This window comes from Polistes dominula, unplaced genomic scaffold (assembly GCF_049000335.1).
Source record: "Polistes dominula isolate Pdom_NZ unplaced genomic scaffold, Pdom_raw_medaka contig_12, whole genome shotgun sequence".
NCBI lineage: Eukaryota > Metazoa > Arthropoda > Insecta > Hymenoptera > Vespidae > Polistes > Polistes dominula.
The window spans coordinates 799,923-818,256 of NW_028301116.1; the positions used below are offsets into that span (position 1 = coordinate 799,923).

Here is an 18,334-nt window from a genome sequence, read left to right on the forward strand (position 1 = left end):
TTGTCTTGTTGCACGTTTAGAATCTCAAATTGATGTTACCTTTTCTCTTTGCTATATCAGGAGATGCTAAAGGGACGAACGTGTTTTAAACTACCACATTGAGAATATTTTAGCTGTGCAACGTATTGAAGCGGATTCACGGCGAGTGACGTTAACGGTTTTGTTCAAAGTGGAAACGTGAGGATCGATGCGCGTCGATTCGTTCCTATCTATACGAGTACATATACATATGTATGTATGTACGTATACACGTATAAAGTGGGATAGCCATTATCGCGGGACGAACGATCGTTCATTTTTCATCGACATGATGCCGGAATGATCGTGAATGAGCGGAGCAAATCAGAACGAACATAATGACTGCTGGGCACGGTCGTGTAATGACTCTGCGCTTCGTCGCTTTACATGCTCATAACACGAACTCTAATTTAAATATACGCTGGCCCGAGCTGCCAGACAACCTTTTTTTTCTTTTTTCTTTTTTATTTTTTCTTTTTTTCTTTTTATGAATGACCCGTTTTCAAACGTACCATTAACGTTTGGAATTTCTGTCGGGTTTTGGAATTGCATATAGGAATAGCGATCGATTAATTTTCCAAAGGTCTGTCATGTTTCGGATACAAAAAGTGCTCGCGATATTTAAGAAGAGAGAACGCATTAAAAAAAAAAAACATATTATTTATTAATTTTTCTTCGAGTTGCTTAATGATAGGACAAGAAAAAAAAAGAAGAAGTTTATAAACTATTTAGAAATGTTTGCAAGTGTTTTGGTTGATTCCAGCTCGTATTACTGTAAGCCTTTACCGATGGCGAGGAAATATATCGCGTCTAAACTGTCAAGTCGTATATTATCGACTCCGGTAGTACGGCAAGCAAACGTCGGGGGATACGGGTACATCTTAAACGCATTCAGGAAATTGGCCACGATATCGACGGCAATTTATCGCTAGAGAAATATCCAAAAGCCTTTTTTTTTTCTTTTTATTGTACCGCTAGAGTTACTATCCTCGGTTGTGTTGGAACGCGCTTGCATTTTGCTCGTTTCACGTGTATCTATATATATATATTTGCACACTCTCTCACGCTCTCTTGTCGTCACCACGGTAACGTACGCGGAACCGTTTGCAACCACGAGAACCATTTGAATAATTCCGTCGTTTGCAGGCGAACTTACAACGATGCCCGTGCACATCCAACCGACTCATAGCCGCTACTTACCACGAAGTATAAGGGTGATCTTCGGGCAGTTTTCGTACGCGTTTTACCGTGTGCCCTTTTCTACTACCCATGGATGGACCCTCCTCGGTATAGCGCGAGCGCACGCGCGCACCCGCCTAACTATAATGGTTCTTTGTGCGAGCTTTATGATTATCGCGCGTGTACAAAATAACGACTGACTGTAATCTTCGATACGACCTTCCTTCCTTCTCTCCCTTTCCCTCTTTTCTACCTCACTAAAGAGAAGGAGAAAGAGCTCTTGGCTCGGAGCTTCACGAGTTTACGACCAGAATGCCACTTTCCTACTTCATTTTTCTTTTACATTATGTGGATATGAAGCTTAGGTGTACCGTCTTTGAAAGCTTTCATTTCATTTTTATTACATTTTTTTGTTTATCTTTTCATTAATCATCAATTTTTAATCACTCGTTACAAATCTACCTGAAAGTTTCATTCGAATCTAATCGGCATATATAATTGATTGGAAAATTTTAACGATAATATTTTATTTCTTCTTTTTTTTTTTTGCAATCCTGACCGTATTCACAAATTGATTAAAATACAAGAAGTTGAATAGATTATATTTTTGATCCTTTATCGAACGTATTGATTTAATTCCCGTTCTAATTTTTCGTATACTACAAAATGAAAAGTATCAAATGTGATGACAGAGTATTGCTGAACGCCCACGCTCCGTAAAATCTCGTTTCGCGTGATTTCGTTGAACGCAAGCCTGCCAATACGTTTTAATCGAACTCGTTGTCGCCTACGGTCAACGGGTTTTATCGCATTCACGAATTTATATTCGCGCCTTGTACATCTAATTCCTTTCGCGGTAAACGTAAGATTTACAAGCTTTGCTAAATCAAAGTGAACGAACGTGGATATCTCTCACACGTGTGTGTGTGTGTGTGTATGTATCCTTTTTGTTCTTTCCTTTTACCGTTTCCGCGAATGCTTTATGTATCCCTCCTAAAACTGTGATAGTAAGAGAAAGAGAGAAAGAAAGATAATAATTCTTCGTTGTGACACGAGAATGAAGACTCCTCGAACGTGTAGGGTAGCGCACTGAATGACTTCACCTGCGTGGAATTATGATACGGCCATTAATCATAGCATACGTGAGCACATCCCGTAGAAAACATTGACTCTTTCTATCTCTCTCTCTCACAAAACTATAAATTTCAACTCAGCGTCTTTCGTCGGTATAAAGTCCTATGACTCGAAGACGTTTCCTAACAAAGACATTTTTCTTTCATATCATAATTTTACTTTTCTTCTCTCTCTCTCTCACTCTTGTTTCTATCATCGTATCATTGCTCGCTGATTATTCATAAATCGTAAAACTCATATGGATCATTACTCGTTTCTCAGAGTTTGAATATTCGAGATACCTGTTGTCTAAGTGTTTACGGATACTTTTTCGTTCGTTTATAAGATGATAAGAGAAATAAAAGGAAGTAGGCGTTAAATAGCATTGATATAAAATGTGCGAATGCTATTCTCATTGCGCAAATATATTCGAAGAGAAGCGCCGTTGTTAAATATTTTTCTTTTTTCTTTTCCCTTTTTCTTTCTGTTTAACCAAGACTGACTGAGAGAGAGAGAGAAAGAGAGTGAGAGAGAGTGTACACCGAGAATAACGTTCTACCTACGCATACAACGTTTCTCCCCTCCAAGGTTTTTGCGCCACTGAATCGTAATTTACCCAGAGCGTTTATGGCATTGTTGTGAAGCAGTGCTCGGCGTCGTCTTATAAAACCAATTTCGCGGGTATTATGCAAGCTGTCAGTCCTGTTGGTGAGTTATGGCAAGCTTAGCCCGAAGCACAAACACGTTTTACCATATCCCATACTCTCTCTCTTTTTATTTTTCATTCACTCATTTTGTTTCCGTCTTCTTAAGTGTAGGTATATACGTATATAACATAGACAACTACTATACGTGTTTATGCATAAACATCTATCTATAATACATATTCATGTTACATCAATATAATGTTTAAAAGGTGATTATTTTTCAAATTAGAATTTCATTGAAAATTTATATCACCCTAATAAATTCTAACGATGTTAAGAATGATATTTCTATTATTGATAGAAAAAAGATAGGAAACGTTATGATCACATTCTAATCTTTAGCGATAACGGTTTTAAAACGATAAGAAAGAAAATATTGAGAGAAGAGATCTTAATCTTATGGAGCAAAATTATTGAAGATAAACGTATGTTCGTCAGAAAGAGAGAGAGAGAAGAGAGAGAGAGAGAGAGAGAGAGAGTAACCTTTATGGGAGAAAACGGAGAATTCATAAAAGGCGCGTAACGCGAGATACCGACGGAAGAATTCCGATATTGTAGGGATCTATCGGTCAATAAACCGTCGCGTAGCTTGAGAGAGGGAACGGGTAGAAAAGCAGTATCTGAACGTCGTGTTTAACTCCATTGGAATATACGATGCTATATCTGGAATTTCGTTCCAGACCGTTAAGACACTAGATTCCACTTTATCGGCACTGTAATGGTTATATAGCTGTTAAAGTTGCCCCTCATACAACTTTTCCAATCTTATCTTCGCGTATGGGCTCTCTCTCGTCGAGCGTGGCGGTAAAAGGGGCAAGGAGGGAGGTAGAAGAAGCGGTAGGTTACGCCGTTAAAGGAACAGAAAGAGGAAAGAGGAAAAGGAAAAGGAAAAGGATAAGAAGGAGCCAGGAAAGAGTAGGAGCAGGAGAAAACGGAAAGGATTTAGTTAAATTGGAGTACGCGCGAGGAGAGGAGTATAGTCGCCGCCGTTGAGATTTGTTCGAACATCAGAGAGCGCTGACCGTTGTAAAAGAGCTTGAATATAGTAATGGCTGAGGATAGAGAAAAGACGGTGGAGGAGGAGGAGGAGGAGTGGGGAAAAAGGTGGCGGCTTGTGTGTAAGCGCGGCAAGGAAAAACCTCTTCTTTCTCCTTCTTTTATTTTTTTCTATTTGAGGTTAGGATCGAGCGCGCGCGTCGGTGACCAGCTTGTCGATACGTGCTCGGCATCTTTAGACAGCTTATACCCTGTCCTATTCCACCAACAGAGAGAACTCAAGATTGTACGGCATTTGCTACCGGATCTCTGGAATCTGCTAACTGGTTGGTACCGCTTTGCCGGACAGCTCGTTTCGGAGCGGTTCAACGACGATCTTTCTTTCTTTCCTTCTTTCTTTACTTCTTTTCTCGTCCTTTTCCGCGTTTCCTCAATCCACATTTTTATCACTACGATCTGCTTTCTGAGAGTGTATATTCCGATGGAAACGCCGACGGACTCGTTGAATATTTCAGACTTTAAAAGCTTTTCGCGGACTGTACCCGCGTTTAAAGCGTGCCCCCCGGTAGTAGCAGCAAACTCTAAAACGGAAACGAGACTTCCATTTCTAACCTTCTCATCTCCCTTATATCAGAAGCGCGTTATCGTAATGAGAAAGGACGATCCTAAAACGTCGCTTATCGATTTTCCTTAGGATAATCTTAAGATTGCTTGGTAACCGGTTCACGGAACATTTTCATAAAAGTGAACACATTTTTTACCTCATTGTAATCTTATCACTACTTTTCCTAACAACGTTAGCAATCATTTTTCCAACCATAAATACTTATCCATCGATATTTTAAATGACTGAGCGTTCTCTCTTATAGGAATCTCGAGTATCAATCGAATCATCCAGAGGGATCATTAATCACAGTCAATGAATCGTCGAAAGAGTAGAAAAAAATAACCAAGTAGGGGAGGAGCAACACAAAACTCGTGAAAATGGGGATTGAAAAATCGGCTAAGGGCTGGGCGATCAGTGGGATAAGTCAAAGTTATGTCATAGAAATCCCCCTCATGCTTACGTACGATAATAAGAGGTCATAAGAGAGATAGGAGGAGGTGTAGGGGTGGATTTTGCGCGAGAAGTCGAGGGCTGACGTAGCATCGAAGATTTACGGTCGCGGGTTTGGGGCAGGGGGTGGATGGGGGGCTGGGGTAGCATACATCCTGTATGAATGGCGGGGCAGCTTGTAATAATTCAACTCCGCGGCCACACCTCGGCCACTTCCCGTCTGCAGTCTGGCAGGGCACGACCACCACGCGGCAGACTGCCGTTGCTCCGTTGTGGAAGGCTTTCCGGTAACTGCGCGCTCGACATCTCTCCCACTTCTATCCTTTACCCCTCCTCCTCCTTTCGGCTCGATCCCTTCTCTCTCTCTCTCTCTCTCTCTTGCTCTCTCTCGCTCTCATCCACGCCCCCGACCGACAGCTAGCTAGCTACCCTTATTCGAAAGAGAGAATGAGAGAGTACGACCCGAGAGAGCGAAGAGCCCTGATATATCGGCCGCACACATTGCATTGGATGGAACGCAATATGTCCGCCGAGAAAGGCAATAACCATTAGGTCCCGAGAAAACTGCCCCATTTCAAACGACACGAACGGTCGAATATCAGGAAATTTATATCTGGTAGCCTTCTACATCCCCCTACTACCTACCTACCCACCTACCTACCTATCTACCTTTTACCCCCTTCTTCTTTTACTTCTTCTTCTTCCATCGCACCATGTTTCTATTATCTTCTCTTTCTTTCTCTCTCTCTCATCCGTAGTATTTCTTCAAATGTCGCGACTTGCGGCGAGTTGCTAAAAGATCGGCCACAGACGACGAGTAGGAGATATAATACTGTTCGTCATACTTCTCTTTTTTATATCTCTTCCTTTTTATTACAGATATCGTATCCAGCTACGATTTGGAACGATCGAAACTGTCGGCTAAGGTTTAATTCTATTACCTTGCGTTTTGATATATTTGTCACATTTAATCATATCTAAATGGACGTTCATTTTTTTGGTTTTCAGTTACCTTATTTCCATATGTTTCTGGGATTACGAAGAAACACAAAAAACTTGTTCTTTAATTTTTTTATTTAATATGAATATGATATGAATGTTAATTAAAATATTAGAATTAATTAAAAGATCGTATAAGGAACATTCTGTCGATGTTTTGATTTAAATTCTTTTTTTAATAAGTCTCTTTATTATTTCGCAATAGATCGTTTAATATGGCTGTTGTAAAAAGAAAAAATAATTGTCATTTCTGTTCGTATGAATTTAAAAACGACTGTAATTTTCGCCTTAACAGTTCTATTCGAATTTTCCTACTATTTGTATTCTCGAAGACAGACATAGGATATTGATTACCACTTTTATATCTGTCTCTCATAAATTTGTTAAAAGTATTTACTTAAAATAGATATATACGAATCGACCATACTTTTAACTTCTATCAAAGATTTCTTTTTTTTTTTTTTAAAAGATCGTTAGTATAAATTTTATGTTATTACATTAAGGATATTTAATAGAATGTCGTTTCATATTTGAAAAATGGGGAAGAGTTCATTGAACCTAGACAAGGTGGTCATGTCATTGGCTAGATATAGCCAATTTCAACAGCAATTCAACAAATCATAGTATTCTATTGATCGTACAGATCAATTCGAGGAGGTATGGCATGTCAAGAATGTATTATTTAATATCATATCCTTTCGTTGTTATTTTTTCTTTTTTATCTTTGTAGTTTGTAATAGAAATGCATCGTGTAAAAAATAGAATAATCCTAAATCCGCATTGAATCTTAATCCGCTTTCCAGGAGGAGTAGGATGAGGAGGAGGACCAACACGCATCTACGTTTTTCGATAAAGGATATAAACACATATCGGGCTGGCGTAATAAATGCCAGATTTATGGCGGCAAACGAAGCGACAGCTAGCTTCGTCATTCCTACAGCGTCGAGTGGGAAAGAAATATTACACTTCGGTCTTTTCACGCGACGACGACGACGACGACGACGAGAACGACGACTACGACGACAACGATGGCTGAAAGCTGTCGTGCGTCGAGTACCCCATGACTGCTGTGCTCGTAAAGCTCGTGAACATCGCTAAAGCCGCACATGTACACGTCTAAACTTTTTTCTCTTTTTCTATATTTTTTATCCCCTTTTTTGTAATCTTCCTACCACTGTTTTACGGTCAACAATCTCCAGGATACAACGAATTCTTTGATATACCTCTAACATTCTACGATAATATAATTAAAGTTGTTTCTTATAATATTAAATATGAGTATATTTTATCTATAAATGAATACTCCTACATTTCTAGAAATGATCAATTTATTTTGTAAGTTCTTAAACGTGTAAAAGCACTCTTTGGTTTCCTATAAAGGAACAGAACCATAATAGCCAGAGTGATTATTTAGAAAAGAACATCCTTTCGCTAACAGACCTTTTATTAAAGGCGTGGTCGTGGTCTAAACGATCCTCGTATTCGTCGTTAGTTCGAAGAGAGCGCGAATTGACATAATAGCAGCGGCATGCCGAAAGTCTAAGCCGAACATACTGTGTGTGGTGGTAGGTAGCCAAGTAGTAGAAATAGTAGTAGTAGTAGTAGTAGTAACAGTAGCAGCACTAGCAGCAGCAGTAACAGCAGGAGTGCGAGAGCTAGCTGCTTCAAGCTCCACGTTTCTGCGGGTAGAAATTGCTTTTCCTCTATAAGGCGCCATTATCACGCACCATCTTGTTCGAATGGCTCCGTAAAATGCCAAACCGGGAGGAACTCGGTATTGCTGTGTCCAGTGCTGCGGTCAGCGTTGACCGTGGCAAAAACTACCCCCATCCTTTTCCTTTCTCTCTCTTTCTCTCTTTCTTTATGTTTTCTTCTTTCTCCCCCCCCCCCCAGATTTCTCTCTTTTCATCTCTCTTTACGCCGGTAGAAACACGATTGTGCGGCGAAATTGCGGTTGCTCTTTTTCCCGGAGACCTCTCTTTAACATCGTCTCCACCGTTTACTTTTTTTCTCTCGCTGTCCTTTACAGTGCGCGGCGCAGAAGCACTTTTTTCGAAGGGCGTTGGAGGAGTATATGGCGGACTTCGTCGTCGTCGTCGTAGTATTCGTCGGGAAAAGAGGGCGCCAGTTGGTAGTTTGAGAGAGAAAGAGATAAAAGAAGGCGCGAGTACATCGGCCACCAAAGTAATATCGGCAAAACGACGCTACATGTCGGCCAAATATAACGGTATAACTTTGCCAAATGATACCATTCCCTTAATTCTTTGGAATGACCTGCTGGACGTTTTCCTCCAACACGATATATTAATAACATCGAGTTTCTTAAGCCGTTTACCCTATTAGAACTTACCCCTACAACGAATTATTAAATGTTAAGTTACATTGTTTGAGTTATTGTAAAAATTCAAATGAAAGCTAACGAGTGGTCATATTTCTTTTTCTTTTTTGAGAACGAGAAATAGACTTGGCAGAAATGAAAGTTTATTTTCATGACTTCAAACAAATTCGTTTCTCATTTTTATTTTGGTAAAAATGTTAACAAGTATTTCTCGTTTTCATCGAGAGAGAGAGAAAGAGAAAGAAAGATATATTGACATTAGTTTATTGGAGGATTTATTTAAATGCCCAGGTTATATACCACCGAGAGAATGCCATTCAGATAAAATCGCTCGATATTGCTTCCTTACGTTGGAATTTCTTCGACTTTCGAATTGGATTGAGTTAGATAAGAGCACACAGTGCGGTAGTGGCGGCAGTGGCTGATCAATGCCAACGGAATAAAGCGAATACAGGACCGGTTCCACGAAACTGATCGCCACTCATCAGGGAAATGATCCTCCGAGCCAAAGCTCTTGGCTTTTCTCCATAATGGACAGATGTCCTATCATGTTGCCTCCGGCTTTTTATTAAGAAAACGGGAAAAGACTATTCTCCAAATGTTACATTCACGCAAATGTTTCCTTGGAAAACTATCACATTATTATTACTTTTTAAATTAAGTATCTTGTTATTTACGAATATGCTTCATTTCATTTGCATGTCGTGTAATTCATATTTTATTAATATTATCGTTTAACTGTATACGATAAAATAATTTTCAAAATTCGTATCGAGTTCGAAAAAAACAACGTTCCTCTGCTATAACACGAAATGACGATCGCAACGTTGCAAAAATATCTCCAGAGCACGATTCCGTGTGATGCCGGTGTGTCGTTCACATATCAACGGCCTTTATCGATCACACTTATCGCTATGATTCCCGAGAGTCGAAAGTTTTTCGATTTTCTACCCTGTGCCAGCCATAAAAGACATCACTTCTTTCAGATTCTTCTATTTTTTTTTTCTTCTTCCCTGTAAAACGATCCGATTTCTTTTGGAGAATAAGTTAAATCGCGAAGGGTGATTTTATAGGTCTATGAGTTTAAATGTTAGTAAGGATTTTGGAAAGAAAAGAAAGTAAGACAGAAAGAAAAGGGGAAAAACTTGACTATTTATATGAATTATGACAGGGACCAGAACCGACAACGTTTATTTGCGTTACGATCGAAAGAAATCCCTAAAGTGTTGGATCGACTGTTAGGTTAACAGCTTCCCTATCATTTTGGTCTCCTTCTAAAGCTAGAATATATCCGTTCAGAGTTGAAGCATATGACGGTAGTTGGCATAAACGACAGTGACAATCTCCAAGCCTAAGAATAGTAGTCTCTTATGTATGTGCGAAATGGACCGATAGGCAGGTGTTATACGCTCGGAAAGATGGAAGAGCTTGACGTGAATATTAAGATGTTCATTAGCACGAAGTGCGCTTTCACAGTGTGAGACACGTTAAGTAGTGCTACGTGCGGTCAAAGAAAAGAGAAGGAGAGAGATGTAAATAGACGGATGGGAGAGCTGTTACGAGAAAGAGAAAATATATATATACATGGTAGACGAAGAGAAGCTTCGCTTTAGCTTCGAGTGTAAAAGATGAAGATAAAAAGAGAGAAGGAAAGAGGTCTTTCTAGAGGGAGTAGTAGTACCATTGACGGGTGATGAAGGGTCATTCCCTGCGGCGGCCTTTGTTATATCCATGACGGTCGGCACGACTATTTGTTCGATACAAGGTACCACCGACGCTGGCATATCACCAAGCTCGCAATATAAAAGGAATGAGAGAGAGACAAAAGTACATAATAATCAAGCTCCTCCTGACGGACCTTTCGATAATATGAGAACCGAGAGTTTCCTTTCGTTCCTTTTATTTTACGTCTCGCCTAACTCTTCCTCTTATTTATTTCTCTACACCTTTGTTTCTATATGTCTCTCAACAACCTCTCTTTTTCGCGTTCTTCTTTATCACCCTACTACCTACCTATCTTTTGTTTCACCGTGTTTGTATTTACTTTAGTCTACACCGATTCTTTTTCTATCCTTTTTTGATTTTCATTCCCGTTTATCCAACTGTTTTCCTTTCTTCTTTCGTCTTCCATCTCTCTCCGTCTTTCTTCGTGTCCGTTTGACTACGTACCGCCTTGGAGGCATCATTAGCCAGCATTGTGCCCGCAACACGCATACGCACTCGAGGTAAGAGTTACCATGACACCCGCTGCGCCTGTGAGATTTGCGATAGAGTTAATGATGCTGGGACCGCGGCGATTTAACAATAAGCCGCATTATTTACAGTCAGCTCTCGACTCCATTACCACCGGTTGTCCGCCTCACCTGGTCCTCATTTCTTCTTCCTTTCTCTTTATTTCTCTCTCTCTCTCTCTCTCTCTCTCTCACTTACTCTCTTACTCTGTTAGGCTTTTGCTTTTGCTTCGCCTTTCCTTACCTTCTGCAAGTTTCTTTCTCTCTCTCGTTCTTGCTCATATAAATTCTCACGTCTCTCGCAACGGGTTACATCATTTCCTAGCAAATGTACTAGGGAGCCCACATTAAAGCTTTATAGTCGGTTGTTGATGCGTACAAACTTGTTTATGCGCTGACCCACATACATTATGCATACAAGAATATATCTCACGCGTGGTTAGATAGAACACTCGTGAAAATTGTAACAAAAAGAGAGATATTTTATCCTCGTAGATGATGTAAATGAGATAGGTCGATGTCGGTTAATTTAGCAATGAATATCTTGCTAAAGTTGTTTGTTATAAATAATAACGTTTTCATTAACGAGAACTTCCCTTATAAATATGTATTTCATTTTTTATTTCTTTCCTTTAAAAAGAGTTCAAATGATTCTTTCCGTGTGCATCAGTTTAGAAGTTTAACGAAGTTTCTTTCGAGAAGATACGGGACGAATGCATTTTCCGTGGATATGAGCAATTGTACGGTAATAACGTCTGGGATTTCAAGTTCGTGTGAGAGGGGTTTAATTTTGGGTAACGGATAATAGTCGCCGTGGGAAGGTACTCGTTACACCTTCTGCAAATTCCTACTCAAAGCAGGTTACTCGACAACACGCTGGGGAAATATATGCCAGACATTCAATCAGAATACTGTTACTAAGGACTACCTATTATCGTTAGTATAAAACTTATGCGCTGCAACATGCTTCAACGTTTGCACTATCATGATATTTTCCAAAATGAATTGCAAATATTTTCAAGCCTTTGTGTTTGTAGTTCGATAAACATTTTTTATTTTCTCGTAAATGTTCGAGTTAAGTGTATATTGTTTCGTTGTTACTTACCATCATCGTTGTTTCTAGTATAATACTTTAAGCGAACGAACGAACGAACGAACCAACTGATTCATTATCATCCAAGAAACGCTTCCAAGAAACGTTTAGATGTAAATTCTGACTCACACCACACGTTTTATCTCCTTTGTCTTCGTACATCGTTCCACAAGCTTTTCTAATGCTAATAATAACCATGATCCCCCCCTGAGACATAGGGAGTTGTCGTGTTAAGAGAATAAAGATATTTTTAAAGATGCCACTCTCGAGATAGTTTAAAAAAAAAGGAATGAAAGAAATGTACTCACTCTCTCTCTCTCTCTTTCTCTCTACGTTACCGTAGTGAAGGACCGTAGTGAAATTAAAATACAACCATTTGCTTGCATCGAATTCAATTTGGTAAATACGTCGGCGTCGTCGTCGGTGCCCTTCTCCATTAATGAATTTCTGATTTATCATCCATTAAGGTGTCAGGGCGTGCTCGCTCGGCTTTCGCTGCTCGGTTCGCGCCGTCAGGAAATTTATGTGGATAGGTGTGATTAATGCGATGTTCGCGGAAACACACGGACATCTGTGTTAATGGTGACGGATGGCCACCCTAATGGTGTCAGCCAGCGACAGGCGTCCTCATCTAGTTCTTCTCGGTCACCCAAGCGCTGGACTCGCAAACCGTATGTACTACCTCCGTTCGTTCGTCACTCTCTCTCTCTCTCTCTCTCTCTCTCTCTTCCCAATCTATCTGTCTGTCCGTCTATCCGTCTGTTCGTCTATCCGTCTGTCTACTTGTCTTTCTCTCTCTCTCTGTCTTTTGTTAGAAACTGCTCGAGTATGCGTACACCGCAAATCCTTCGGTACAGTACGACTGATTTCATGCGATCGTGCATTTCATTGGCCTTGTCTCGATGTAACGTAGTTACACTGTCTCTTGATACGGCAAATTTCATGATCGTTTGTCTTATGAATCGAAGAGAAACCAGGTAAGGTATATACCATAAAAGAACGGTGTGTTCTTCTTTAGCTTCTACACTTATTCGTAGATTTTTAATTAATATTTAACGTCATAGTGCGTTGTCGTAAAGATTTTTTTAAACGATTAGTATAAACCTCTAAGTAAAGTAATAAACATTTAACGAAGTAGTAGTCTTCAATAATAAAGCATAAAATATTTCGTTTTGCAATAAGTAACCGGTTCTATACGTTCGAGAATCTTAGAAAAGTTGAAAGATTAAGAAGAAATGTAAGAAATGAATGAGAGAAAGAGAGATAGAGACAAGTATAGTAAGGTAGTAAAACTAGCGCATGATAATTCTTCGAACGAGTAGCGCATTAATTATAATCGCCGCGAGAGCTTTCGTACACCTTAATAAATCCATACCTCTGATTCGATCGAAGATAATTCACGACGTCTTTTACCTGTGGCGATTTAACTCCCGTCGATATCTCGCACTTATCATCGATTCGTAATTAAATTACTAGCCGCATCCTGAGCAGCAATCTTTGGTATGCGAATGGATGCTTACAAACGGTGCACACATCACGTGTGGAATACATACATACATACATAAATATACGTATACATATATGAATGGAAATGATATCGCACTCATGTCGACTATCGATGACAGATTCCAATCTGCAGATTCATCCTCCATTTTGCATCTGAAAATCTTACGTAACGCTTTGGCTTTGATCAAAGAGGGGGAGATCGGTTGGTTGGTTGGTTGTATCGGCGGCTGTATTTGCCGCAGCAAAACGAATTATCATAACTCGTTCGAACACAACGTTGGCTTATCCGCGGCGATTTAATTTAACGAGCATTCCATGGCTCTCTTTTGCAAGACGGGCCGTACCACCACCGGCGTTTATCGAAGATTTGCGAAATTTACGATGCGTGCGTACGCGTACGACATTTAATGTAGGGAACCCGTACCAAACGGGTTATCCTTTATCTTTATCTCGGACCAGCTCACGTCAGGGAAAGATAGAGAGAGAGAGAGAGAGAGAGAGAGAGAAAGAAAAAGAGAGTGGCACCTAAATCATACGTCCTTTTAAAAACGGAAACTCTCGCGAGCTAACACGAAGGATTATTTTCCAGAGTGAGATAGGCGAATATGAACGAGCTAGGCGAAAAACTATCTCGATTCCAGGGACGGCCATCGAATGTGGGAAGAGAGAAGAAAAGCAACGAAACGCATCGACTAGGCAGGCAGGCAGGCAGGCAGGCAAGCAAGCAAAGCAACCAGCAGACAGGAGAGCAAGCAGGAGGGCAAGCAGGCAGGCAGGCAGGTAGGTAGGCAGGCGAGCAGGCAGGCAGGCAGATATTGAGCTCTATATTTCCATAAGCTGATATTTACGCGGCAATATACGCGGCCGTGCCCGCTACTTTATGGGCCTCGTAAATATAGCGGGCCGCCGGGAATTGGCTGGCAAGGCGGCCACGTTCTCTCTCTTTCTCTCTCTCTCTCTCTCTCTCTCTCTCTGCTTGCCCCTTTTTCTCTTTCGCTCTCTTTCTCTCTCATCCCAATCCCCCCACCTATTGCTCCTTCATCCGTCTCTTTCCCTTTCGCTAGGTGGAGAACGTTCGCGCGTGCTCTTGACTCTCTTTCTCTCCATAACTTCCCTTCATCTCTTTCTCTCTTCCTCCTCCTGTAAACCCCTCTCTCTGTCTCTCTCTTTCTCTCTCTATTCGGCCTCTGCATGACGTAGCCTGCCTGTTTTTCCTGCCCTCATCCGGCCCAGAGACATAAATCGCCGCCAATTGTAAATAATACGCGACGTATGCTGATCTCCGTTTCTACGTACCTCTATATATGTACGAGTATATGATATATATATGTATAGTATATATCTGCATGTACGTAACACCTGGTATATAACTGCATCCTTTTGAATCATCGCTCGTTAGATGTCTTCTTGCGAGCTTTCATGATCTTGCAAACTTAATATTTCATAATTTTTTGTTCAGTACTGTTATTCATTCGTTTGGAGATAACTTTAAAAGAGATCAAGACAGTTATTTGATAATTAGAAAAATATAGATGCATTTAAGAATCATTTTATCGATAGTAGATGAAGCAGAAGCATTTCATTATCTATTATAAATGATCATGATGTATATTTGTTCTTTGTTATTACTTGAAAGAATCGTAGAATCTTCTTTATAATAGCATACAATGTACGAATAATGAACTTGTATGTGTATGTGAAAACGTGTTCACTCGCTCGAATATAATATACTCATTAATAGGGGCATCCAAAAGTGAGATTGTTAGAGATCGTAGACTCCCTCTTACAGATGGCGTAAAATATAAAGCTCGGCGTTGCGGTGATGTCAGCCATGAAATTTTTCTAACTCCTATGTAGCGTAGCTGACGAGCGCTTTGAGTTATGGTCGTGGGCTGCGGTGGAGTTGAAAGCACTTGGATTTCACGTACTTTAACGGGATATATGCTTCGTTCTCTCTCTCTCTCTCTCTTTCTCTAGGTACGATCGTATAATACCGGTACATACGAGTACACACCTTTAGAGGTGATAAATGATGGTACCTCTGTTTCTCTTCGTACGCTGTTACGGTAAGATGTATTAATTTGGATGGTAGAAAATACGCTGAGAAAAAGATAGAAAAGAGAGAATGAATAACAACAACAGCAAAATTCACCTTAATGAACTATTTAATTCATTTCTAGCTTTTACACTTATCTACTGTGTTAATTCGAAAAGAAATATATTTGTAAGTGTGTAAAAAAGTTACTCACAAAGTTAAATAATTATTCTTTTTCTTTCTTAGCACAAAGACAGAAGGGGTTCTATACAATCACCGGATTCTTTAAATTGACCGTAACATATATTTTTCTTTTTTATTTCCAACATGGTCATCTACTTTTTGATTATTATCAAGTTAAATACGAGTAGACTACAACATCTTGCCATGTCCAATTTGTCTGACGATCGAAGATATGATAACTACTTTTATCGTAGTAAGATGTCTACTATTAACGTCACCTTAACCTTGCTTTTAAATTCTTGATATAATATTACGTATATATGTATTAGCATATCTTTAACAGATGCTCATATATAAATATATTCAATAATTTTGATGGAGTTACAAGAAAAAAATTTGATATAAAATTTGCCATCATGTTGCAAAGCTTAGTTCAACGTGAATTATTTTAGTAATATACCATTCGTTACCATATACTTTACACGTTATTTTCAATATGTTAATAATAAATAAGTATTTGAATAAGTAATAAAAAAATGGGAAAGAAAATTAACAAAGTTACACCATCCATCTCGATAAATATAGTGCGTTAAATACGTTTCAAAGCAGAGTGCTACACTTTCAATATCATTATCTCCTATCTCTTATATCATCTCATCATCGATATTCTCAATTTGCTAATCGTTACAAGAAGAAGAAAAAGAAGATGAAGAAGCGTTTAAAGAGAGTAAATGAGAAAAAGAGGCAAGAAATGAAGAGGTGGGAGGACTGGTAGGATGGGGAATACACGTTGATCTCATTTTTTAGTCGTTTCACAAGATTTTGTTTCTACTCGAGTGTTCGATCGGGCAACCGATGATTATCGGGGATGGGCTTGATAGATGGGAATGCTTTCCATCGACGTTCCTCCGTTCTACGTTCTACCACTTTATTTTCTCTCGACTCGATCGTTCATCATCCGCGATCGCTTCCTCGTGCATTTCCTTTCACTGTATAGAAGAGAACCCCCCAACCTCCCACCCTTCATCTTTTACGATCGATTCAAATTTCATTCTCATTTACGAACTTGCTTCTTTAGAATAAAAAAATGTGCAAGTTAAACGCATCCTAGTTAAATGCTTATCCCCATTTAAGAAGTCATTTATATATATATATATAGTTACCACTTTACTTATATATAAACTGAATGCATCTAAGCATAAAACTTCTTTTCTGTTATCCTATTAAAACAAGACGAATTGTCGAATAAAACTGTTAGCAAAGTAAAACCTTTAAGATTATCTACGGAGTGACCTTTTGAAGCCAAGGTCAAAAGTTAACACCAAATTTCGATATCTTCTCACACTCTTACCTTTTTTGTTCTTTTCGTTTCTTTTTCGTCGATAAAAGATGCCAGCCTTCGGCACATCCCGATGTCGTTTATCTTACGATTTCTTGTCTTCTTTCCACCCCATTTACCATTACCATCCAGAACATTAATTTCCCTTTATGGCTGCAAAGAATCGTGTTTATCATTAGTTTCTCCTGCCATCGTGAAGGAAAAGTAAGCGTATGTGAATACATACATGCATACACATGGATAGTACGTACACACAGATAGATATTCCAACTTATATCTATGTAAATCTACATATGCAACTATGTGTACACTTATAAAAGAGAATCCTCGATCGGAAGAAAAGGTTATGCTCGTGTCTTCGTCGTAAAGTGTTTGCCTGGTGGTGGACGATAATTTTCGGAGAGCGAACGGAGGAACGATCGAAAAAAAAAATTCTACAGCTGTTGGCAATAATTTTGTAAAATGAACATCTACGAATAGCATGCAGCAGCACGGTGGTAAACTGTCACGAAAGGGGAGAGTCAATGTAAAACTTGATATAGAGTGTACGTCCTATTCCTAGTCATATCCTCCAAATCCTTTCCTTTTTCATATCTTTCATAGATTAAGCATTTAGGGTATTTTTGTTTCTTGGTAAAATTTTTAATCCTTTCGTTCTACCAGCTTAAAAAAATTTTCTTTTTTCTTTTTACAATAGTCCAATTAAATGAAGATTATGTTTCTTATCATTTTTATCGTTACATCATTTTATTTAAGTGATAGATTTCGAAAGGTTGTGCTCGATAAAAGATTCGAATAATTTTCGAATTTTGGTTGGTCATCTTTGAACGACATTTTTCGTCTATATCCATTCGTAGAAATTTATCGTTGTTACGTGGGTACAACCCTATGAACGTGATAATATGAAAGAAAATAGCGAATAATTTTGAGTTTAAAAATAATAGAAAGAGTTAAATTTTTTGAATATGAATGTTATCTCATTATAAGTATTACAATCGGTAATGGGGGTTTACTTTGTTCATTTTACTAAGACACGTTTTGTGGTTTAATCATATTTATTTTCACGATGGAAGAATATCGTCTAACAGGAGGCGTCCGGAGTAACACGAGCTAAGCAAAATACCGTTTTTCCACGACGTTATAGGAATAACTTGGCGCAATGCTTACAGATGAAAGAGATTACAACGCACATACTGGATAATTCTAGTTCCATTAGACTTGTACAAGCGCAGTGATCATTTGCCACCATTTGCAGGCTACTTTTGCAGCTAGAAAATCCCTAGAGCTCGTTAGACACGATTTCACATATTCGAATTCTCCTGCATTCGTATCGGTCGCGAAGATGCCACCTAATTTTGAGACTTTGCTTCGTTTCGCAACGAACGTAGTTGACGTAATTGAATATCGCACGAATTCAAAGTGCTAAGGCGACTTTGATAATCGTTAGAAAAGCTGTCGTTAGTCCAAATAGAGACGTTTAATCTATGTGAAAACTTAAGATTAACGAGATTCGATTAAGACCGTTCCGTTCCGTATAGTT

At 39.2% G+C, this 18,334-nt stretch overlaps 1 protein-coding gene and 1 long non-coding RNA gene across 4 annotated transcripts in view; one reads left to right on the forward strand and one right to left on the reverse strand.

Moving 5' to 3' along the window:
- LOC107071281 (uncharacterized) overlaps window positions 1-18,334 on the reverse strand; it is a 119,471-nt gene that overhangs the window by 97,261 nt on the left and 3,876 nt on the right. The window contains exons 3-4 of one of the 2 annotated variants that reach the window (XR_016178069.1): window positions 17,021-17,680; window positions 16,807-16,947 (exon numbers count right to left, since the gene is read on the reverse strand). This is a non-coding gene — a long non-coding RNA (uncharacterized LOC107071281). The remainder of the gene's footprint in view (window positions 1-16,806; window positions 16,948-17,020; window positions 17,681-18,334) is intronic. The other variant, XR_016178068.1, reaches the window with a different exon arrangement.
- Window positions 1-18,334, forward strand: part of LOC107070160 (neurotrimin) — a 236,039-nt gene that overhangs the window by 1,547 nt on the left and 216,158 nt on the right. For both annotated transcript variants that reach the window (XM_089176864.1, XM_089176865.1), the window contains exons 4-5: window positions 12,199-12,402; window positions 13,827-14,017. In XM_089176864.1, coding sequence (XP_089032990.1) covers window positions 13,843-14,017 — 175 coding nt within the window. In that variant the 5' untranslated portion in view covers window positions 12,199-12,402; window positions 13,827-13,842. The remainder of the gene's footprint in view (window positions 1-12,198; window positions 12,403-13,826; window positions 14,018-18,334) is intronic.